We start from the raw sequence: 25885 nt of genomic DNA on the forward strand, positions 1-25885 counted from the left end.
GTTTCCTACAGGAACATATGAAAATAAATAAATAAAAACCTGATTGCCACATTTTATGGTGTACTCATAATGGAAAAAGAAGAGAAAATCAGTGAGAAGCTGACAATTCAATCCTAACTCAGACAGGCAAACTCTGGCATATTGCATGCAATGCCAGGATTTGTGTTTGCTTTAACACACAGACTGTGCTGAGCTGTAATCCCCACCTCCCCAAATAAGTATAAATCCCAAAGATTCTGCTAGCAGCATGTCAAATGCAAACTGCATAGCTATAAGCTTTTATAAGCCATTACCTGTAAGTATATAATAATGTCTAGATGTATCTCGTGCAGAAAGCACGTTAAAACTAATTTTAAATATATAAGCAGGATATAGAGAACTTACAAATGTTTGAGCAGAAAGCAAAAGAAAGCACAGTATCACTTAAGTTGGCAAAATATGGAGATATTTTGAACTGAATTAAAAGAGGATATGGAAAAAGAAGATATACTCCCAGTAGGGATTTAAATGTTTAGGTCTCTCAATATGTAATTTACTGCCCAGCATTTTGCTGACCAGGCAAACTCATTTTACATAATAAGTGTTCACACACTTCAGTAAAGGATTTTGATATATACTAATGGGACAAACAGACAAATATGCACTTACTTACAGTCATATATGCTCAAAATCTTTATTACTGCTTAGCCAGTACCTTTCAGGAAAACCTATTAAAGATTTCTGAAATACCGACTGCTTAATATATTTTAGCTGTTGAACAACATAGATCTGTAATGTTTGCAATGTATTTACAAATACTTTTTCCTGCCTAACAGCAGTTCCTCGAGATTTTCTTTTAAATAGTGCGAGTCAAAGTAATGATAGAAGCTTAAAGCAACTTTAGAGAGAGCTCTGCCTTGATTCATACTGCAAGCATACAGTCTTGTATATATTTAAGAATGATAGTGCTGTCTTCCAGTACTGCTGCCCATAGTACTTGGAAATATATCCTTTCCGTATGTGAAGACATATCCTCTATGAAGCCACCAGATAAATCAGTTCACCCTTGGCTGTAACTAAATGCTGTCTAGTGACTTGTGATCGACAGGGCTTTAACCTCTGACAGCTAGATTCATTGTTGGGACAACAACCAATCGTTGGTTTTGACGACATGAGCCTAATCAAAGTTGGAGTATAAAAGCCCCCTTGGAATATATAAGGTACACCAGTGTGGCAAGCTGTCTCTCAGATTGCATTTGCTTTCACGGATCTGTTTAGTACTAAAAGAAAAAGGGAAAGGGGAAGGAAAAAAAAAAGGGAAAAAAGCTGCACTGAATGTGAGATCATGCAAAAGCTAGCAATCTATGTTTATATTTACCTGTTCATGCTGATTTCAGTTGATCCGGTGGCTCTTGATGACGGCAGTCAGCCCACAGAGAACGCTGAAAAAGATGGACTGTGCAATGCTTGTACGTGGAGACAGAATACAAAATCTTCCAGAATAGAAGCCATAAAAATCCAAATCCTCAGCAAACTGCGCCTGGAACAAGCTCCTAACATTAGCAGGGATGTTATTAAGCAACTTTTACCCAAAGCTCCTCCACTACAGGAACTGATTGATCAATATGACGTCCAGAGAGACGACAGTAGCGATGGCTCTTTGGAAGACGATGACTATCATGCCACAACTGAAACGATTATCACAATGCCTACAGAGTGTAAGTAACCCTGCTGCTTTCGTCTCGCACCGCTCCTCCGAGAGAGTTGTCTCCGTGCTGTAGAGCCACACAACTCCTGCTCAGGCTCTCCCAACAGGCTGCTGGCTGGAGTCTGCCGGAGGGAGGGAGGAGAGTGTATTTCTAAAGGATTTGAGTCAGGTTCAAATGACCTTGTTGCGAGCCTTTGTTTTACTGTTCATTTATTCGGCTCCTTATAACGTGCGTGCCCTGTAGCACTTACGATTTGCCAATTGCCTTAGAAAGCAAGGAGAGATCTGCAGTTCAGTTGGCTCCGTTATTTGCAGCATTCAGGGCATTTCCTATTGCAAACAGAAAGTGCAAGTGCAGGTAACAAGATAGCTATATTTTTCTGCGTGAGGTTTCACCAGCCGGTGCTTTAAAGAGCAACAGAAACGAGCAGAAATACAGCTCAGAGAACGAGACCCCCAAGTGCAAGTATAGAGTTAAATTCTTGCTTCTTTGCTGATCCCATAAGCTAGCACCACCCACCTCCGAGTTAAAACTATATATTTAAAGCAAATATGTGTGTAACCGATTTAAATGTTAAAATGTCCACGTTATAGCAATCAGCTCCAGTAGTCGTGCCAAGGAAGAATGAAGGCATTTACTGAATGAGCAGATTCTAAGTTATCTTCTGAGTGCTAAACATCTGCTACGGCTCCTATCAAGTATCTTTTGCACAGCTAATACTATAGTATCTCATGTTCTTCATCAGCTAAAGTATTTGGCTATGGCAGCTGTTTTTTAAAATAACACTTATGAATATGATGTCAAAAAGGAAAAAGATGACAGGACATATTAGGCATGTTAGCAGTTACAGATATCATTACAATACACATACTAGAATAAAATCAGCTGCTGTAGCCAGCTAAAAATGCACACATGGGTGAGAAATTAACTTTATCTGTAACATTTTTTAACTTTAATAATATGTGTACGTAATAGCAACATATTAGTGCAGCCTTAATGCAGAATTGAGGTCTGCCAGCAGTTTTATTCTAGCCTGCTATATATTTGGGAACTATTTTAATTAAACCACTACGTAATTACAATGACTGAAGAAAAGTCATTATGCTTCACTGATCTGAGTTAATTTCCTACTTTTTATGAAAGCCTTTGAACTATTTAAAATCCACTAAAGATACAGGTGTCTTAAGTGATGAGATTTATGAGTGTCAAAACTCTGCACCATTTAAAATTCATTTTACCCATTTTATGCTGGCATGGCAAGACGCTGTTGTGACTAGGTAGAACAGCTGCATCGTAGGCTACAGGAAGGAGGAATGCTGCACTGCATGTGACTTTCCTGTAATATTGTTCAAATAGAAACAAATCTTTACATTAATACTTTAAATTATTATTGTTCCCACTCAGCAAAAGAAAAGGAAGCTTTCAGGTAGTTTGTGCACAGCTACTTCTATTTGTATGATGCACGGCACACTAAGGTTATCTAGTAAATTAAAAATACCTAAAGATGACATAAGTGTTGACTCAGCTGATGCAAAGTTGCTCCTGTGCATGTTTTATGGAGCTCCTCAGGAGATGAACAGCAGAAATGAGCTGGTAGCTGTCCCTGTGAAGTGGCATAGGCTGTGCCCTATCCCCTGCTAATTTTTATCTGGGAAAGGAGCTTTTCTGCAGCTGTAGGGGTGAGCCCACGGTGCTGGTACAACTGGTCAGATCCTAGAGATAACGGAGGACCACAGAGTTTCTCTACAGCGCCCTTCTTCTCACAGTTGCCCATCACTCCTGAACTTCAGCCTGTGCACATCCTTCACTCTGCTTAGTCTACAGAGTGCAAGGGACCAGCTAGAGTGACACAGAAAAGGGTTAGCCAAATCTCCTTTTAGCCTATTTACAAAACAGTCGGTGATTCCTTGTCACATGGTGCTACTTTTAGGTGACAGCAAAATGATTAAATTTGCCGTAGAGCGTAAAGCACAGAAAATGAATGATGTTACACCCACTTGTTAGTGATGCTGTTTGTAGAATATTGTAAGACATCCTACATGGTCTGGAAAAAAAAAATTGGGTTTATATATGCATATTTCTTTTTGTTCCCTGTTCAGTAATCTATTCTTTCCATTCATTTATAGCTGATTTTCTTGTACAAATGGAGGGAAAACCAAAATGTTGCTTCTTTAAGTTTAGCTCTAAAATACAATATAACAAAGTAGTAAAGGCACAATTGTGGATATACTTGAGGCAAGTCCAAAAACCTACAACAGTGTTTGTGCAGATCCTGAGACTTATTAAGCCCATGAAAGACGGTACAAGATATACTGGAATTCGATCTTTGAAACTTGACATGAACCCAGGCACTGGTATTTGGCAGAGTATTGATGTGAAGACAGTGTTGCAAAATTGGCTCAAACAGCCTGAATCCAATTTAGGCATCGAAATAAAAGCTTTTGATGAGAATGGACGAGATCTTGCTGTAACTTTCCCAGGACCAGGTGAAGATGGATTGGTAAGTTTATTTAGAAAAATCCCGTTTAAATATCTTGCATTTTATTGGAAAGCATTTAACTTGTGTTTTAAGGATAAAATGGAAACGTTGTTAAGGGAATGGAAGAAAAAGGCTCTGTATGCCCAATTCTTTCGCTCTTTGCTCTCTGATCATGGCAAAAATCATGTAGCACTCCTGTGCCTCCATTTCCCTATTTGAAAAATTGAGGTGAATTGCATTACCTCAGGGAGATGTTGAGAGGCATCAACTGGAAAATGTTTTGGTACGTACCAATGGACGGTACTATCATAGTAGCACTGTGTTCAAATTTGAGAGCAAACACTGCTTAATGAGAAGTTACTTTGCATAAAGGTAAAAGAAAGAGTCATTTGATTATTTCATTGATGGGAATTTTGCCTCAGATACTGCTGAAAAGATTTTGCATTCAAACCCTGTTTCCCCCTATTCTGTATGCATGTATTTTCTTTTAATGACAAGATGAATTATCTGTATTTATGAAGGTGACAACAGATGTCATAATTTTAAATGTTGTACGTATGATAGAATGCATCATTCCTCTTATTAGAAATGTTTGAATAGATAAATTCTACTTGATACAATAAATGGGTCACAATGATGGGAAAGAGCATTAAGTAACTATATAGTTTCTCTCTGTAAGTATGGATGAATGAACTAAATCTGAAGCGTACCAGCTAAACTACAGCATTTTCCTTGCTGTTTCCCCAAATCACTCATCATCTACAACCTGGCAAAATTCCTGATCCTATTGCAAGAGCTAAAACAATCACAACCAAAACGTTGCTGCTTTTGAGTAAAGTACCAGGAGCATTATTTTGCTTTCACTGCTACAGAGAAGATCAGTCTGTGTAGGTAGCTATGTAATGTTTAACTTCATAGCAGTGCAATGCAGTTAACAGAACCTAGAGTAAAAACAATGTGGTATCCCAATCACAGATTCATTACAGATGTGGCTCCCATCTACTTGCTGGATATCATGATAAAGAATGTCTCCACCCATTCAAATATGTAACAAGGTGTTTTCACACATGTGGATAACCCTTGGTTTTCTCAGGGCTATCATCAGCTGTAAAAACAAACTGTTATAAAAGCAACCTGGGGTCAGATGCACTGCAGGTAATGGGAGAGGAAACTTGTCTTCTCTTTCCTTCACCTCCTCTCTGGCAGCTCTCTGTACTGGGATGCTGCTCTCCACCAAGCCCCTCCTCATATCATTTACCTTTGGGAGGAGCTTCTCCAGCAGCTGGACAACACTGTGCTGAAATCAACGTGGAGCAGGGGAACTATTTCAAACTCGTGATTGCAAAGCTTGCAATTTCTTTCTATTCTCAGTTAAGGACTGCGCAAAGACACCTTCAGTAGGAAGCACGTGGCTCAGAGATCTGCCAGAAGTACATTCCTGGCCACAAGGCTCTTTCAGGAGTCAAAATATTAGCTGCCCCTCCAAATTCAGGACAGCAAATCCAGCCCTCTGGCTGAGTAAACGCTGTGAAGTAGAAGTAACCTGTACTAGCAGGTGAAACATTCATTTCTACCACCACTTCAATCATTCCAGCAAGACGGCAATAATGGAGACATTTCCTGTCCTCCCTGGTCTGGAGGAGGAGGCTTTGTTGATATCCAGAAAACCTGAACTCAATACCATTTTAACGGAGAGAATTTCAGAAGAATTCACAAAAAGGAGACCAAATACTGCTTGGATTCTGCCCTGTAAATATTTTTTATTTATTTATTTATTTTCCTTTTGGGAATTCTTCTATAGAAAAGGGAAAAAAAAAACAAAGAAAAAAAAGCAACTCTTGTTACAGCGTTAAGGAAAACAACAGCTAAACTATAAACCCAGCATCCTCAAAATTTCCGCAACTTTCTCTTAGCAGTTAATAAGAAATGATGCTAGCACAAAGATGATGGTGATTTCAGGAAGAAACACTCAGAAATTAAAGCTCTTTGTAGAGAAGCAGCAGGGAAATGCATGTCCTCAGCAGAAAGAAGAGGAATAACCCTTGAGAAGGGATCAAATTTATCAGAGACTTGTAGGAGGATAAAGTTCTCTGAAGGGCAGAACTTCAAATATGTTTGTAAATGTTATTTGAGAATACTGATTTGATAGGTTTGTGTCAGAGAGAACTGTGTGTATGTTTTGACTCGGATTACCTGCACCTACCTCATTAATGCTTCCGGTTCCTTTTCCTCTTCTCACAGAATCCATTTTTAGAGGTCAGAGTTACAGACACACCGAAACGATCCCGCAGAGATTTTGGCCTTGACTGCGATGAGCACTCGACAGAATCCCGATGTTGTCGCTACCCACTGACCGTGGATTTTGAAGCTTTTGGATGGGACTGGATTATCGCCCCTAAAAGATACAAAGCCAATTACTGCTCTGGAGAATGCGAATTTGTATTTCTACAGAAATACCCGCACACTCATCTTGTACACCAAGCAAATCCTAGAGGCTCGGCAGGCCCCTGCTGCACGCCCACCAAGATGTCCCCCATAAATATGTTGTATTTCAATGGAAAAGAACAAATAATATACGGAAAGATACCAGCCATGGTTGTAGATCGTTGCGGCTGCTCATGAGACCGTCGTGAGATCCACCGCTTCAGAAATTGTGGAAGCTACCAAAAAAAGTTATATCCCCTCACCCACCTTTGAAACTGTGAAGTTACGTGCGCTAGGCATTGCCGACATCGTATGCTGTATGATAGCCTACCATGCGGGCCAGATTTAGAGCAACACAAGCTGCAGAACGCGAACTAAAAGACAATAGAGTTGCCTAATGACTGGTTGCCAACCAGTGGGAAAAAGAAAACCTACGATCAAAATCACCGGATTCAACCAATGCGTTTCTTACATTTTGAGGGAATCAATATTCAGTCATTCAGACACAAATCCATACGCAGGTTTCAACATATGTTTGTAATCAGAAGCCAGCTCCTCCTCATCTGCAACCAGAAGGAGCAGGCTTTTTAATCCATTTCTTCACAGCTTCACTCGCTATTGCATTTACAGAAAAATAGATACCGGTAACATATACACCACTCCACAATACCACCAGAATCATCCTTAAACACTTGAATATGTAGTGCAGAATTGTGAAATGCAACAGATGAAATTCCACGTAAATGGACAAATCCTGAAATTAGGGATGGTATAGTGTATTTAGCGTGTTTCCATTCCTTTTTTTTCATTAGTATGATAGTAATCAATGGCAATGGTGCTACGTAAGCAGGCTGAGTAAATAGGAAGATAGTTATCTAAGTGAAAGAATTTAGAGTAATAACGAATTTGCCCTATCCTCAGGTACACTATTCAACATTCGCAAGAAATAGCTATTTTTTAAATGAAGGTGAATAGTTTTCTAGACGTAGTGAAACAAAAGGCAGCAGAGAAGTCTAACTTTCAAACCATAATCCCACAGCATAATCTGCCTTTGCAACATTACCGTTTGCACTATGATAAACCAATGCAAATAGTTGGTTGCTACAGATATTGTTAAAAAAAAAAACCACTTTGATATAACTGACTTGTGTAATATGTATGCATCAATATTTTGTAAATAAATGTTTATTTTTTAATCACTGTTGGTATATGTTCATCACAAGAAAAGAATGATGTTAACCTGTACTTTAGTTTAATAAACAAAAACCAATATTCTCTTCCTAATATAATTTCCTGGTTTTTAACCCTAATAATACGTAGGAACAATGCAACAAAGCAAGCCATATGTTGGGAATTATACTGCATTTTATATGTTTTTTACATTGGTATGAGCCATCTGTGGATAAATGATGGGTGTTGACATGTTTATAAGGTTTCTTTGGATTACTGTTTTTATGGTCAGTTTGGTCCACAACTGATTTTCCATACTTTGAATGTTATGTCCATAAGGAATGGCACCACAAAAGACTGCTATTAAATGCATCTTATTCTATTTAAAATTTTGCAGCAAAATATCACCTTCAAGTAAACAGAGTAAACAGTTTTCCACACAAATTTTGTATATTTTCCTGATCAAAAAATGTTAATTGAAATTAAAAAAAACTATTTACTATAAAGTACATTTCATTTCACATGGGAAATACGACTGATAAAAGAGGCATTTGTAAAGACAACACAATCGCTGTTCGAACATCTTTCTGTTAGTACGGTGAATACTTTTGTTTCTTTGCAGAAATTCAGTTTTGAATTTTCCTTTGTGTAAAACCACCACAGGATTGCAACCATTGATTCCCTTCCCCCCTTCCCCTTTTATACATTTCTGTCTAGGTGGTAAATATTTTATATCAAGTTTTCTGCCTTTGTTTTTTAGGTTTCAGACCTCATTGCTCAAACTTCAAATTATCCGATTGTTACATTAAAAAACAAGAATTGCTTTCGAACTGTCAGTTCTGCTAAAGCTGTGCCCAAGCATCAAGCAGATGTTCAGCTTCTCCTGATATATATCATCATAGCAGATCTCTGGGGCCCTTAAATACACCTTCAGTTTAGTTTCCCATAAAACACACTCAGAGAAAATATTTTTTAAAAATGTGTAGAACCTTAAAATACGGAGTCTTGGTGAAGCCAGGAGAAATAAAAGCACAACACAATTCCTTCTTCTCTGAAAGCCACGGTTACAGAATTAAGGGAGAAACCCTGGGTCTGCCGCAGTTCAAACACCTTTAAGGGAGGCCAACATTTGACCCTTTGACTTTTAACTCATGACATTCTGGCACCAGAGAGTTCAAGTGAACAGGGTGGGAATAGCAGCAGTGTGCTTTTGCAGGATCTGGGCCTTAAGGTATACCAAAAGCCTCATAAAGAGGCTCTGTTCAGAGGCTTCAATCTAGTTTTCCACGGCGTCCCATGCAATTAGACCCTCGCTGACATTAACTGAGGTTGTTCACCTAGCAGTAAGTGGAGAAATGCTGTAGGGTGGGTTTTGGGGCTGATGGCAAGGCAAGCACAGTGCTGGGCGGCACTGCAGTGCTGACAGGACACAGGAGAGATTACTCCTACTCAGGAGAGCCAAACTAGAGCTAATACAAATGCAGTTACCCCACATAAGCAGCATCTTTGGCTGTGCTTGGTATAAATGTGTAGCATGGATGGTGGAAGCCTTTCTGCAGGTATCAGGAAAAAGAAAAATTAACCAAAAATGAGAAAAGAAATAGCTTGAAGTCCTATACGCATCCACTCCAAACCGCATTGCTCCTCAGATAAATGCTTCAGATAAATGCTGCTCCTTGCTTCAGATAAATGTTGTTCCATGGAAATTTTCATATTTTCCCAAACTTGGAATTATCACAGAGGGGTCCTGCTTGCCACGTTTTTAACACTGACCTCCTGTGCAAGCAGCTACCCATCCGGCTTTTAACTTGCTGGTTTTAGCTCCTGAAAGATTCAGCATTAACGTGTGTATTGATAATCGAAGTTGAGAGGACAACGATTCACTCGGTTCTTGCTCCTTGTATTTCCAAGGCTGGGGTCCCAGAGGCGTGGGCAGCACCCGTGGGTGCTTCCTGCACCCCAGCCCTGCTGCAGCACCACCCTCCTGCCCCTGCCCCACGGTGGGGGCTGAGCTCTCAGCGCTCGCTTGCGGCCCCCGGGGAGTCCAACAGCTGACACAGGTCAGCACCACCAGGTGTATGGCAGATGACATTTTTCACAGATGTATGGTTTTGCTAAACGCCAGCAGGTCTCAAAGGGAGAGCTAAAGGCCAAGCACGGTCATAGTTTCAGGTATCTTTTTTTTTTTCTTCCCAATTTTATAGAATCTAGGTTTGTTTTCTGTGGTTGTTGGTCATTTATTTGTTATTTTTTAATTTTTAAATCAGGGAGATTATCGAATTGACTCATTCTTGGACATGAATGAGCTCTTTTGGCTAAATGTCTTTAAAAAAAAAAAAAAAAAAGGAAAAGAAAAAGAAAAAGAAAGAAATCAGCCTGAAACTAGGCTTGGACAGTTCAGTCCAGGCAGTCACATTTTGTTAAGGACCCAGCAAAACAAAGCAGGGTGCTTATTAAGGGTAGAACTAGGCAAATATAATATCCAAATGATCCCAACTCCATTTAAAGCTTTTGTGAATAAAAAAAAAAAAAAAAAAAAAAAAGTTAGGGAAGAGGAGGTAGAGAAAGACTAACTAGAAACCACACAACAAATTTATTTCAAAAAGCACTATGCCTACGTAACTCAGCAAAAAATGTCACTATGAACCTTAATTATCTGTTTTAATGAGCCGAGTTATCTGGCACGTTAGCTTCATCCCAAGAATTGCACTTGCAGCAACAGTATGTCTCAGCATCCCAGCTATACGTTGATTTAATAAGCCCCACGGAGGAGAGCTGCTCAGTAAATCACTCAGGGCGCTGCGTCTGCTTTTCCATGCAGTCTTCCCCAGCAAACAGTAAGACCGTAACTCTCCCCCGAAATGCGTGTGTTGCCGGTTTTGAATCAATACAATAAAACGTTAACAAGCTCTGGAAGCACTAACGCTCCCATTCTCCCACCTGTTTAGCTGATAAAAGCCCTGAGAAGATCCAAAGGAAGAAGTTAGGGCTACAGGTCAGCTTCTGGATCTGCATAACACGAAGTACAGCTCTGTTCGTGCTTGGCTGTTCTAAATAACCACCAAATAAATGATGGTGCCAACATAGATTGCTGGAGCAAGCTGGTGGAAAAAAAGAAGAGGAGAAGTGCAAATAGAAGCTACTGCAAATAATTACTGCTTGCATGGATAGATTCAGCTGAATCACTCTCTTTGATGGCTGGACAGGGTGAACTTGAGGTACGAAGAAATATTATAACATATTCTAATGTTTTGGTACTCCAGAAATGTAGACAACAAGCCTTGAACCCCTCTGTAGAGAGGGTGAGAAGATTGGCAATGAGCTTTGCAGCACTTTGGATGTAAATTTGTCTGTCATTCACCAGCCCGGACTGCTGAAGCTCATTCAGAGGCTGCAGGAAAGATGTGATTTTCTTCAGAAGTGGCCCTAATCCACATTATGCATGGTTTCATATTTGTACAGCTTCCAGAGACAATAAAATAGATTAGTGCCCATGAGTCAACCTGTGACGCATCAGTCCTTAACCTAAAAGCTATCTGTTGCTGCTCTCTCACAATCCAATTATGTATCCAAACGGCTATTATCTTGCATCCCCATAGAAACGCCTTTCCCTAGAAGTCATGGCCAGATTTAATTTCAAACCTGTTGCTTTTCAATTATATTTATCATACTGCCAGGAGTCCTTAAAAGTAAGGCAATCCCTCTGTGAGCACTGAAAGGGTTCAGCTTGAATGAATCCGAGCTGTGGAAAGGCAAAGAAGGATGAGCCCGGGCTCATGGCTGTCTTTCCTGTTACTCCTGACCTATGCCTTATGATCTTTGTGAGACCTGGTTAGACGACAAAGAACAATAATAATACTTATTTTTGTCAGGAAATGCAAGCAACGTTCCATGTTTCAGCAGTAAAACTAACAGAAGCCCATAAATATATGCAACTGCATGGGAAGAACATCCTGGAAAGCATTACAGAGGGATCGCTTGGTAGACAGCTCCCACAAAACTTCGAGGAGGCAGCTTGGGAGACAACAACACCACAAACAGAACAATACACTGAAAGCACAAAGCGTAATGTGCTCATTGCAAACCAGTCACATGCGAAGGAAGGTCTGCTTCTACGTATTTCAATACAACAATCACAATTTAAAAGAATTGGATGATTTGATCGGAAGAGATTTTATCTTCCCGAGTACAGCATGATACAAAGAGGCATTTGCAAAACTTTGAGTTCCTCTACCATAAAAATGCTTAAATTCAACGTTCTGGAAAAAGTTTGTTCTTTGCCAAGACTAAAAGGTGTTTTTAAAGTAAATTAAACTCAATCAGTTGCATCAGTGATCTGAATACATCGCAATCCAACAGATGGTTAGTCAGGACCTAGCTAATAGATTGAAGGGAAGAACATTGGGGCTTTTCCTGCAGAGATACTGCCTGGTGTTTCTATTCTTATTATGTCCCTCATCGGTTTTTAACAATAGAGACAAGTGATTACCTGGCCAGCTGAACAGTAACACGGGGGAGATAGTGCTGCAAATGTTACGGAGCAGTCTGAAACAAGGCTCCTTCCCAAACACCCCGCGCGAGAGCACACAGCAAAGGCTTTCTGCGCACCGCAGCACGGGCACGTCTGCAGGAGAGGCTTGTCCTGATCCCAAGCGGCCATCCTCTCTCCTGCCAGCACATTCGTCACCATTTTTCATGCCGTTATTCGTCAAGTTCGGCGGGGCTGACATATGAACCGGCAGAACTGAACACCTGGCTGTCACACATTATCGCATCGGGTTGCAGCGTGGCGCCAGGTGGTCCCACGTCACGCAGATGCCTGCGGGCTGAGGTCAGCTGCCTACTGTACAACGCCGCCGTCATGCGGGGCAGCGCAGCCGAGGTGCTCGGCCAGCAGCAGAGAAACCTCCTCCCGCGCTGCTGCGGGTGACGGCCACCACGCCACGCTGAGGTTTCGCCTCCCTGCCCGGCTTCGGTTGCATTGCTGGCACGTGGCTGGGGGGAACAGCGTGTGAAATGAGGCTCCTGCGTGGATTACTTGGGAAGGCAGAAGATTTAAAACGATGCCAGCTCGGATCCTGTAAATCTTCTCATTCGTTTGCGGTTCGAGGGGCTTTTCCACTTGTGATATTTTAATATAGTAATGCTTCGGAGGAAATCATTGCCTTTTATCCCCCATTTGTGCCGCTGAAAGCATTTATTACAGAGCACTGTACGACAGGGCTGGCTGCCTTTAAGGCAGCATCACAAAATCTGACTGTACTTACTGGCTTGCGGATACATCATCTCTCGGGAATCAGGTTATCAGTTTCTGGGTATGAGTCTTCATACTCGGTTCTTCAATTACCCAGAAAGATGCAGAAGAACCCGCAGGGCTCCAGCAATAAGCAGCACATGGCCAGAGGTACTAAAGAGCAGCGTTACTCCAGCTGCCATCAGCATAAATTTATCATAATTATTTTCCTTCTAGACTGGAATAATTCCAAGAGTGCATTAAAAATAGGCTTTTCCCAGTGCAGAAGCATTTGTTTAAAGCCATATCACAACACAGAGATGCAGCATCAGAATCTTATACGTGTACCTGCAGACAGATGTTGTGCATCTGAGTCTTCACAAGGCTGCTTGCCAAGATTCAATACATCAAAATTAAAAAAAAAAAAAGTTAATTATGATTATATTCAGAGAAAGTTCTTACCTGGCACCCTTTCAGACAGAGCACTGCCTTTATGGTCACTCTGTTTTTCTAGGGAGATACAGAAGGTGGTTGCCCAAAATATTCTCTTTTGAGACCACAGTGTTGTCTCTGAAATATTCTCAGACCACTTGTCTCACCATTTATTTGTTCACTTTAATATATAACTTGTGGCTCTCTCATCTATTAATCTATTCTTTTGTACTGATTTTTTTTTTTTTAATTAAAACTGGATATGTTATCAAAACCGGAAATGTCAAAGCATCCTCACAGATTTATCTTTTAATTTCTAAGAGCATCTTAGAAATTCTTGTCCCCAAACAACCGCCTCAACTCTCCTTACCAGCCAGCTCTGACGTAGACACAAGCTCTAGTTGTCACCAAATGATAGTCGCCTTTGGGCTTATCATCATCTTAGGTTTCTTCGCTTCTGTCAAAAATTGTATCTGCTATCAAAATACTATCTTAAACAAACACCAAGCAACAAAAACAAATAAAGCCAAGCAACCAAAAAACAAACCTGCACAGAAATTCTCAGGTTCCAGGGGAAAAAGGATGCAGAAAAGGCAGACCTATCTTTTTACTACTTTAACCTCACTAAAAACTTCTTAATTGATTCAATTACTTACATTTATTCAAAAATAAGTGGTCCAGTGTCCACTTTATGTCTCCCACTTGTACATGAACTCACTTGCCTAAGCCTGTGTTCACCTGTTATTGCCCCACAGTCACATACAGCTATCTTTTTTTATTATTTATTTTTTTTTTTTTAATTTTTTTACAGTGGAGCTCAAAGTAAATGACATCTCCAGAAGGTAGAACACAACCTTTGGTAACTGTTGTTTGGATCAGATGCTGCGAAACCTCAGATCTTCAGTTGAAAACCAACCAAAAATTGGTTCCACGAATTTCTTGCGACTGTGATTCAGCAGGAGCTTAGTTAGAACAAAATGTGATTACTCGCTTTTGGCCATGCAGCCTTCACGAGGCTTTCCCAGATCCGCTCCCACGGACCCAAATTCTGGTTCAGAAGCCAGTTGTTCCCTGGCAGCACTACTGTGGATCTCGGTCAGAGATTTAGCAACACCTTCTCCACAGGCTTACAGCAAACACCAACATCTCCAGCACACACGCAGAGCTTTTTTATCCTGCAGGTTTATAATTACCTGTGTCAGGCCCGTCACATCTCCACTGCGATGGCAGAAAGGGCACTCTGCATCCCTGGGGACTGAGCTCGTGTAAGCGTGCCGTATGCTACATCTTCACAATGAGAAGATGAAGCTTCTTCCAAGTAGAATATGCAACTACAGACCAGATGGACACCTCCAAGCTAAACATAACCTCCTTAACGTGGCAGCAGTAGTGATGATGCAGCAGCAAGAAGCTGGATGCCCGCTTGCAAGTCGGCTGAGCAGGGCTGAGCACTCGAACTTCTCTCGCCGGGGCTGGTGAGGCTGAATCAGCCTGAGCCATCTGAACCCCTCTACACAAGCTTCACGCTTTGCTCTTCTTGCTCCTCCACACAGAGGCAAAACTGTCCCTGCTGTGCAACGCACACATCAAAGGCAAGCTTCTGCAGCAAGGAACCTGCCTCTCAAAAGCCAGCTTCATTCCCAAATACGCCACCGCATGCAGACAAGGACCTGAGTCCCCATAGATATCTGGCTTACATATTTTCTGCGCTGTTCTAGAAATGACACCAACCCATACACGGTCTATGTAAAAGAAGCAGTAAAGTTTCATTTAACCAGTCGAAGACAATTATATTTTTATAAGGCTTCTGTGGGCAGAACAAGGCTCTCTTCTGACGGGGGAAGCAGTAAGAGAAAGAAGTGCTGTGAACTCCTCCTTTGCTGTTTCTTGGGTCAGCTGCCAAAGCTGGCTGCAGGCAGCTTTGGTTCCTGGATGGCAGGGCCGTGTTTGAGGGGGAGCGGTGGGTTCTGCTTATACAAGTGCCCACAGACATCTTTGCCAGCAGGCTTGCAAACAAGCAAGAAGATTTTTACCTAGGTCATTTGGGTGGGCTGCACGAGGGAGAACTCCTGCTGGCTCGGCTTCTCACAAGCAGTGGAAAACCTGGCTAGGAACACGCTGAGGACAACCTTCTTGTAGCCGGCAGGAGATGGTAGAGCAAGAGAAACAAGGCAGGGAGGCAAAATAACGACGACCTCGTGGCCTGTTTCAGCAGTCGGCAGCCAGCATTGCGGTGGGAAGCCGACACGAAAGGGGGAGGTGGCAGGAGAGCTCACCGGTCCCCAAGCCTGGGAACTGTCCTGCCCTGCAGGAAGAACAACAGAATCCTGTTAGACAAGGCTTAGTACTACCTACACGGACAGAAAAAAAAACAAACACATAAAAAAAAAAATTAACTCTGTATTTTGACAGCTATTTCTTTGCTTCTTGTGGCTGCAACACTTGTGGGTTGTTTCCTGCAGACTCCAGGAGGCAGAGCTGCTGTTTGAAAGCAGTGCAGGGGTTTAAAACCTCGTCTTTCAGAGCACTGTCTTCTGTGTGTTTCACCTGTTCAAGAGTGCTAAACAAGTTGAAACAGGCATGAAACTGAAAAATTGAACTAGGAACAGTTAAGCTCAAAGGAAATAATTCAAGAATGACCTCTAGTCCCTGCCTTAAGCCGACGCATAAAGTTTTCGTGTCTAGAGCAGCTCTCATCCATCCGTGCAAATCTGACAGGGTGATAACAGGCAGCCAAATCAGACAGCTGTCACTCAGCAGCAACACCTCTTCTACATCCCCGTATTGCCTCTCAAACCCAAACCACACTCAGACCTTTCATTTCACCTTCTGTCCACAGCCAGATTAAGATTCAACCCTCCTCACTTAATGCAATTTCCATAAATGTTTCCAGAGGTACACGAATAAAGAACAAAGATATGCAGGTGCTTGCAGCCAGCTTCCTGAAAAATTAAAACCCAAATTTTCGTCTATAAAAGCTATTACCTATTAAAACAAAAGCAAGCAACCAACCCAAAAACAGTAAAAGAAACTTCATCAACCCTAGCTTTCCTAAAAACTTGTGGAAATGAAGCAAAAGTCAAGGATGTCTGACATTAACCTGCAAATGAGAGTCAGAGCCGCTGTACTACTAATGTTTTTGAATATTGTGGAAATTATGATAGAAAAATAAGTATTTATTAGATCTAGAGGAGCCCCCCTTCCCCTGGCCATCCCGCTGTGCTGAGGAATCTGGCTTTACATTTTTTTGTTTGGAGAGCAGTGTATTTTATATTTTCACAGTATGCATTTGACATTCTCCACAGACTGTAAGTTTTCAAATATCCTACAGAAAATACCACTCATGGGGAAGAAGTGCAATGAATCCATGAGATAACTCTTTCACCTAAAATAATTGTTTTTGTGAAATCGGGCAAATCTATCTCCAGCAGGATTCTCTTCAGGAGAATAAGTAACTTGGTGACTTCTCTTTTGGGGCACGAGAAGGTGACATTGTGACATTTTCATAGATCAGCACCACTGAAAGTCCCCTGCCGTTCCTAGGTGGCTCCCTATTGTAAATTGCAGCTTAGAAACAAGGGATTTTCCAAAAAGACATGCCCGATAATAAACTTTTCAACCAAAACCATGACGACGTTTAAAGAGTAAATTCAAAATTAAATTTGAAATAGAACCATAGAAAATCCTGAGTTGGAAGGGACCCACAAGGATCATTGGGTCACCTCCTGGGTCTGCACAGGACCACCCCAAAATCACCCCCTACTTCTCAGAGCATTGTCTGAATGCTTTTTCTACTCTGGCAGCTCAGTGCCATGACCCTGGGGAGCTAGACACTTTAGAGGGTTACATCTAACACACAGGTGGCACTCACAAGCACCTGCATTTCCGAGTTTCCACAGCTGCCTAAGCCTTGGTAATCCCTAACACCAAATCTCTTCTGCAAAAGTACAGCTACGTGGTTTGGAACACCGCATTCCTTTGGTCCTTCATGCCTTTTACCTGTCTGCATGGTGACTTTGTTTTGCATGGTAACTAATTGCATTGTTCTCCAACCAACCAAAACCATTGGGAAGCCTTCTAAATTCTGCATGTCTTTTCTCCTGAACAAACGCACCCTCAAGCTACAGAATAGTTCTGCTGCAGTATTATAACCTGACAAGGAATATGTAATTATGTATCCTATGGGGCAATAAGAAGATGGCATAGCCTCACTCACCAGGTCGGAAGAATATTTTCATCCTTTTGTCCAGTTCATTTTTAAGTCTTCCCTAATATAGTGGCACACAGGTGGCTCAGCTCACAAGACTGCCAACACACTCCACACTCAATATTAAAGAGTGTTTTGTCATCTTTTTTTTTTGGAAAAAAACAAAACAACATTTATGTTATTTAATGAATAATATTTTTTTAAATATCTGACCTTTTCCAATAATGCTTGGACAGCCTGAATAACTGGAAGAGTCATTGCTGTTTTTTCAAGACAAAAAGTTACCAAAAGATTCTTTCTTTTGTCTGTCCAGATGGTGGTATTTAAGCAAAGAGTAAAACAATGAATAAAAACCCCTTGGACTAGATGACAAGATCATTGGCTGGAATCTGAATTTCACGACCACTATTTCATAAGTGAGATGAAAGCCTTCGATTCCAGATTTCAGTTGTGTTAAAATACTCAAGCAATCTTCATTCTACATGTACGGAAAGAATGTAAGAGAGTATTGCCATTACGGTGTCTTCCTTCAGCACACTGCAAAGATGGCTACAAATAAATGCATTTCATCCCAGGAGTTTAGCTGGGAGTACCAGGAAAGCTACACAGCTGATTGGATGCAAACAAGCAAACGTTTACCTGATCTCCTAACCTGGATTTCTAGTTTGAGTTCCCTGTGTATCTGTGCTTACCCAGCTTCCATTTGGCTTGGTCACATCTGTTAACAAAAACGAAGTTTCACTCCCTCTCACTGTCAGCAAGACAGTGGAATTTGGCTGTTCCAAGTTCAGGTTCTGGCTGGATATTTTGTATGCTTTTTTGGATTTCCTCTATTTGGGATTAAGGGGAAGCCTGACTGCACAGCAACCTACAGCTGAGGGAGTGGCTTTTGGAGGAAGCCTGGAGTTTAGCATTACCCCAAGTCTTCTTCCTGGTTAAGAGTTCAGCCCAGAGCAGGCCATAATTTATATTAAACTATGGTTAGAGAGTAAAGTTCTGTCAGTTCTACTCCTGTGTTTTTCAAAGCACTAAACAACCCTGTTTGGAAACTGCTGACCAAGCGTCCCTTGAGAAGTACAGATTTTTCTCAGCTAATGCACAGGCTCACTCATGAGCCCAGAGCTTGCCCAAAAAAGTGGCAGAACTGTGATTTGTTCCCTTTACCCTAAACAGTGCTACGCAAAGGAAGAAATGAGAGACACATGCTAACCATCTAATAAATATTGTATGATGATGATAAATATTTGTCATTCATAACTGACATCTGCTCTCTAACCACATGCCATGTAGTAGAATATGATTACTCCTTACTCATAACCATAACTTGTTGCATATTTCAAGGACTTACGTTCACATCCCTGTGAGCACGGACTCCTGTGGCCACAGCCTGGAGCTACACATAGACCTGAGCGAAGGGATACCACTCTCTGCTCTCGGTGCCACTGCTCAAAGGCTCCAGACGCCTGCCCAATGCCAAAAGCCCCTTCTGAGTTGCACTAATGATGGTAGAGTCCCACACAAAGAAATGCAAACACAATTTCAAGTAATTCACATGTGATTGAAAAAAAAAAGCCTTTTGTTAGCATAATATCAGAAATGAATCTGATTATTTTCCTTTTTAAAAAAGAAAAACGTTAGATCTCAGGATTTTGATTTGCATATAGGATACCTGTATATTAGTTATTCAGAGCGTGCATCCTTTGTAAACGTGCCACGCAAATACACGTTTGGATCGTTATCACAAGAAGGCACTAATGAAAATGACCTCAGTGAAATAGCCAAGTGTAAAAGAGCTTCCATTTCCCAACGAGGATTTCACAATGAGATTAGGACAATCCTATCACACTGGCACAGTCACTGAAACAGTCTTATGGAAGATTTTCCTTTCCTCTTGATAGGAAATGAAATGCTGAGGTCTCGAGAGGTGCCTCTGGCTGCAGTAACTATTCTTAATCCTGACAGCAGCAGTAAGAAATTAGAAGCAGCAACCTTTGTGTTACTCTACTTCACACTTTGATTCACAGCTAACTTTTAAAACAAAACTATGCAAAGGTTTGAGACCAATTTGTATGAACATTTGAGGCTTTTCTGTCCGTAAGATGGTGAGAGGCAGGTTAGAAGCTAACACATGCTTCAGGCTTCTGGACGTGATCTTTGTGGGCAACCGTGACACTGCAAGGGCACGAACAGCCTCACCTTCCTGCAGAACCACCTCTCCTCCTGCCTTGCAACAGGCAACTCAGGAAGTACTCCTAAAGCTAAGGCATTTAGGTTATACAGAACATTATATCCTAATTAACTACACCCCACATCATTCCACTCCCATTGGGTACATGGCAAAGCGAAGAACCAACATAAAGGAAGATTAAGAGAAGTTACTGCGCACAGATTTTGTCTTTCAGTGCCACTAATCAGCAAAATCCAGATTAGGAGGAAGCATCTCCACCTTTGAGATAGGTCAGAACTGGCAGCAAAAATCACCCTTCCAGAATGAATTAAAATATTGGCACAAAAACAAACAAACAAACAACAACAAAATTGCTGTACATATACCACATAAAGACTGGATGACAATGTCAGAGCAAAAAACCTATAAAATGCAGCACGGTGACTTCAGCAGGTTAGGAACATCTCCGCCAAACCACAAGGTAGGCGGTGTAACTTGCTGATTCTGCAACATGATGCAAACTGTAAAGAAGAGAAAAGGTAGTTACAGGAAATCTGTAAATGTCTAAAATGCCGTTATAGGGTAGTGGATCTTGGCTGGCCTTGCCTTGCTCCATCCTCCTTGGCTACGGGATCCCCCTGAAGGCACAGGCTGGTGTAGCAGGAGGATCTGTCCCGGCGGGTGCCTCTGACAAGCCACGTCCCCTACCACGGGGCTCGGCGACAGGCTTGAGATGTCTTCAGCACTCGAGTGGGAATGCACCAATAATGGAAATACATTTGCTTTTGAAAGTACTATTCCAGGAGGCGAACTGGCTCCAAGAGCAGTCGGAAATGGCAATGTTGTGTCTGAAACTCTTTTTTCCTCCTCCCTCCACATCATTACAGCTCACCATAGCGCACCTTTTCTGTAGGGCCAATGTCCTGGTGTGCAACAGGGATTCCCACTGCAAAGCCCAGGTTGTGTGGCTTGAAACGGGACTGTCACGACAGGGGCAAAGCCCAGCAGTGTCCCTCAAAACAACACCTCTACTCTGAGCACACCGGCACAAAGATTCACCCAGGATTTTCCCTCTTTAAAGTCCCCTTTGTGATTTTCATAAAAACCTGCCATGGTGCTTTCCCCGAGATTCACATCAGCCCAAAGGAATGCTGTCGACACCTAATCTGATGGCACAGAGAGCCAAAGATTTTACAGTCTGACCGCTTTTCCGAAGCTGCTTGTCACCAAGCGATCACGTTCCCACAGCCAATTGGAAATCCAGTTTCCATCCCTAGAGCAAAAAACTATCAAGCGATAAAAAATAAATAAAACCCAACGCTGCTTCAAGAACATGGTCACAAAGAGACGTGGTGCTACGTGTCAGGAAGATGAACCACAGCCACTCTGTCAGAGTAAAACATTAGTGAGGAGCTCCTGCAGAACAAGCTGTGCATGCAGACACTTGGTTTGAGACCAAAGCGCGCTCCAGTGCTGGAAGAATTACTCCTCTCAAATACTAGAAAACGTGAATCACTCCTTGCTGTGACAAGGGTGGATAATGCACCATCAGCATCCCATTCTATAATGAAGAGGAAAGGAACAAGGAGAAAAAAAATTAATGTATTTAAAAATTATCATCAAAAAGCTGTAGTCTCCCAAAATAAACTTACTTGAGAAAAGTTGAGTTTTGTACTTCCATGGCAAAAACCCATATAAACATTACTCGGCCTCGTCTTGCCAAAAGGTTGTTGAAAGAGGATGTAAAGTAGCAGGAAGCAGAGCTTTTTACAGTCCTGCAGGCATCCATTTGTCACTCCGAATCCTGTTCCTGTAATGGGAAGAGCTCCTAGTGAAGGGAGACACCTGCTTCTCCCCGGCACACAGCTCCCCTGCGGGCCATGAGTAAACCCATACATTTCGGCAATGTTTTTCATCCTCCTGAATCCAGCAGTAATCCAATTTAAGATACAGAGTGGATTTTCCAAGGCAATGAATGATACCTGTTATTAACAGAAGATTTTGGACACATTTCTCTTTACAAAATTAACTAGGGGTTTCTAAGTATCTGGATAATTAGTCACTACGGTCTATTTTGGTGTCCTGCTTTCTCGGTATCGAGATTAAACAAATCAAACTGAAATAGAACTGAGAAACAAGGCAACATGACATACAGCATTAACAAGGTGTTAATACCTGGTACGTTGGTCTTGTTATATGTTGAACCGATGACCTAAAACAGCTGGGAAACTGAAATAATTGCTGGAAAGCTAAACTATGCTGTATATTTTGTACCAGTATAGTCAGTGTACTGGAAAATAAATATATTTTCCAAGTCCAAAAATCCAGGGCTAGAAAAAATATTTATTAAGAGCGCTCTACTTACACTTCTAAACCAAGTGGTCCTGTTCAAGTTTGTTTATGCGTGGTATACTGAACGAGAAGTAATAATCTGCAATCAGCCAGCAGTGTTTTTGCCTTCCCGCTCCCCTTCTAGCCTGCAGGATATTACAGTCTTAAATATTTCTATAAGATGCGTACCAACAGTATAATATTAGATGCTCTGCATATCAGATAGTGACAAGAAACTACATCAATATTATGATCACATGAAAGCTGGCCATGTTTCCAGACCCCTGTAAGCGTGATTAGCGAGCCCACAAAATGTACTTGGAAAATAAACCATGGCTTTTAATTTCCACAAATCTAACAGCTCTCACCAGTTGGGAACTAGATTAGGGACTATTGTTCTGTACGTGTGTACGCAGAGCCCTGCTGCTCTCAGAGTGATGTTAGAGAGCAATTAGGGGCCAACACGGGGCTCCCCAAAGGGCTCTCTATTGTCAAAGGCCACATGTGATAGCAGAAAGCAGCAGTGGTGACAGTGTTGGGAGCGAGGCCTTTTGGAGCTCAGTACAAAACCAGCTTTAAAAAATTACTCGAAAACTCAATCAGCAGCCCAGAGCTTTTTAAAAAGGGTCTCCACAAGGGGAAACTTATTTTTTAGAAAATTATTTTTTGTGGATTTTTTTTCTTTATGTGAAATCTGTTTGATGAGTTTATTTAGGTATTATTTTACAGGGCTATGTTCGTTTCAGCAGCACGTAATGGATAATGAAAATCATTCAATATCCCTGCCTTTCCAGCTGCAGCTCGAGCTGAAATATTAAGCTATCATATAACAGTGGCAACTCTCCAGGCAAGGAAAAAAATGTTTTGCACCTGTTTACAAATGTATTTAGTCATTATTCATCATTACCTTGATTCTGCATCTGATCAAATACACTCGTGCCAAACTTGCTTTCCATCACGACTGTTTCATGGCTCTCTTACTACCCAGCTCAATCCTGACTTTCTAAATGGCAGGGAATCCCAAACGCGCTTGCCATTTCATTTGCCTGCTTCAGTCCAACCTGCTGTGACTTAAGGAAATCCCTATATGCATTCATCCAACGTTGCCTTGAAGATCTTCTCTGAAGCTCCCCCCTGCCAGCCTACCTCAGACGTACGTAAAATCCTCCTCTTAGATGTCCCTTTCCAACAGAAACTGCATCACTGGCAATCGGCATTTCCTAATGATCGCACTCCCCAGCTTCAGGAATCGACAAAAGCATCCTTTCAAGTATAAGCAAGAAGGCAAATAGCATTTTTATTGAATCATGAAGAATTTACGCAAATGCCGAGCAGCCCCACTGCCCGTTTCCAGCGTTATAATTGTTCTAGGAGCTGGAGTCAGGCTGGAGCGATGTTGAAAGAGTTACACAACTTGGGAATCGGACTCAAAAGCCCAAACCAAACATGATGACAATGCTGAGTTATGTCGGAGCCATAATATGATGTAAGGAACTACTGGGAAAATTTTAAACGAATACAGTTCCTTTGCTGAACCTCATCCAAGATACATCCAAATTGGACTGTACAGACACCTGGACTGTGCCAGTCACCGTTCACCAGCTACAGTTAATGTGCTCTCCCTTAACTTGTCAGATTGTCTTCTGCTTTTAAGGGCTGTGCTCAAACACTGTATTTTCAGAAGGACAGATCTCAAAACCACATCTTGGCCATACATCTGCTTGAGCTGCGCATTTGTGATATGCCTGCAATCAAATTTCCTGGAGTAACCATGTTCCTTTAGGTGCAGCTGTACATCGTTTCCCCTCCTTACTGCTTTAAGAAGAGCCCTAACTGCACTTCAGCAGAGGTTTTTCTCTGGTTGTTGTTTTAACCCAGGTTTCAGCAATGTGAATGGAGACTGCTCCAGCTGACCGGGGTGGGGAGGTCAGGATAGGAATCACTGCAATGGCACAGAAAATTCCCTTTGGAGATACGTGCAGATCACAGCACGAGTGAGTAGCCTTGACTCCTCGGAGCGATCACCCGTACAGATTCTCATCCACGTGACTGAAAGGCATTTGCACTGAATTTCGAGAAAGAAAAGGGCTGCTGTTTGAAGGCTGAGGATAGGATGGACTCCCAGTCCTTTCTATAACTCTGCCTCAACAGGTAAATGAAGTTTATTCATGAATCTCACTCTAAACAGCAATACCTGAGACCCACGGGACTGCTGTGGCTCCCAGGGAAGCAGCAGGGACTGCCTGAGCCTTAGAGGAACAGGGCTTTCGTGTGCTCCTTGTTATTTGATAGCTCGTCTTAATATAGTTAGAAGAGTCTGAAGCATATGAGGGTTGCCTTTATCAACACAGGGCTGATAAAGCCTATTTTATGGAGCAGGTGCAAAGACATGGAGGGTATGAAAAAACACCCAAGAAATAGGGAATAATGAGAACAATTCAGTTTTCTTTACAATAAACAGTAAAAAGCTTTTCACGCAGGGAGTGGAAATTTAACAAGGTTCAGATTTTGAGAGGATAGAAGGATTAAGAGAAGATAAATGCTGGAAGTCCAGAACCACATTTTACAGAAACTTGCGAATAGACCCAAGTCTTCTTGTATGGGATATGAAAATATCTCCACCAGCTCCTTTCCATATCATCTCTCCTAGCTGAAGCAATAGCCCTAGAGAAGGCAACATTAGCTTAAAATTCCCAGTAGTGGGTTTCCCAGCACAAGCCCAATGACGTAAGAACAGGCTGAGAGGATGATGACAAACTTTCCCCTAAATATTTCCTTTAGGGAAAGAGCAAAAAGAGATGACAGCAGTGCTAAAAATGGCTCTGGTGCCAGCACAGCCAACGAAGACAAGGACAGGACTACTCAGGAGATGATCAGCTCTGAAGGTGACGCAGCCCATCATGTGCTTTCCAGGGGGAAGCATGAAATCCTGCAAAAGCGAGTTGGGAAGACAAGACAACGTGTTGGAAGCTACTTATCTTCAGGTCTCCAGCTACAGAGAAACTGGAAAGAGAAACAGAAAACTGGAGGTCTCAGAGGAGCATGTAGAGGATAAACTTCATTTGACTAATGTACATCTTTAAAATCAAGGGTAGATTTAGATGATTGTGCAGTCAGTTAAGGAAAGAAAAAGGAGAGAGACTCTCAAGGAGAAAGAATGCTGGGATAACTTTGGGCAAAGGGATGAATCAGTAGGTAAAAATGAGATCTGAAGAGCATGACTTCTCTTCAAGACAAGGCAAGCGATCTGGTTTCCACAGAAAGCTACAAAAAGTAAGTTAAATATGAGAAACTTTTGAGGAAGTCATATATACAGCTCACCACTTTTATAAACATATAAAAGGAAGAAAATAAAACCCCAGCTCCCTCAGTGCTTCGTAGTGTGCAAAGTTACTGCAAAAGCAGCAGGAGATAACCCTGAGTGAGAACATCTCCAGATGAGCAAGTCTCTCCAGGTGATTTCTAAGTCCACAAACCCCATCAGAGCAATTACCAGAAGAAGGCCCACAATAAAACAATTACACATGTCTAGTTTTGCTCCTGGGCATGTGCGACCCATATGGCTGCAGCTGACACCCCTTCACCACTCATACGCTTCACTGGAGGTCACGCATTGACTCTGGGCTGGAAATTGGGGAAAAAAGCCTCCCGAGCTTGGGCTCCGACGTGCACAAGAGCCGACAGGACCGCGTGGGGGACGGGGAGGCTGCAGACCGGCTGCGCACGGCGCCCCGGCTCCTACTTCTGCTGTTGG

At 41.9% G+C, this 25885-nt stretch overlaps 1 protein-coding gene across 1 annotated transcript; it reads left to right on the forward strand.

Annotated features, from left to right (window-relative positions):
• Positions 1-1218: 1218 nt before the first annotated feature.
• MSTN (myostatin) lies at positions 1219-7787 on the forward strand. The gene is made up of 3 exons (XM_084289298.1): positions 1219-1697; positions 3815-4188; positions 6409-7787. The coding sequence occupies exons 1-3, from the start codon at positions 1325-1327 to the stop codon at positions 6787-6789; spliced, it is 1128 nt and encodes a 375-aa protein (XP_084145424.1). The 5' UTR covers positions 1219-1324; the 3' UTR covers positions 6790-7787.
• Positions 7788-25885: the final 18098 nt, after the last annotated feature.

This window comes from Netta rufina (genome assembly GCF_964035555.1).
Source record: "Netta rufina genome assembly, chromosome: 6".
NCBI classification, from domain to species: domain Eukaryota; kingdom Metazoa; phylum Chordata; class Aves; order Anseriformes; family Anatidae; genus Netta; species Netta rufina.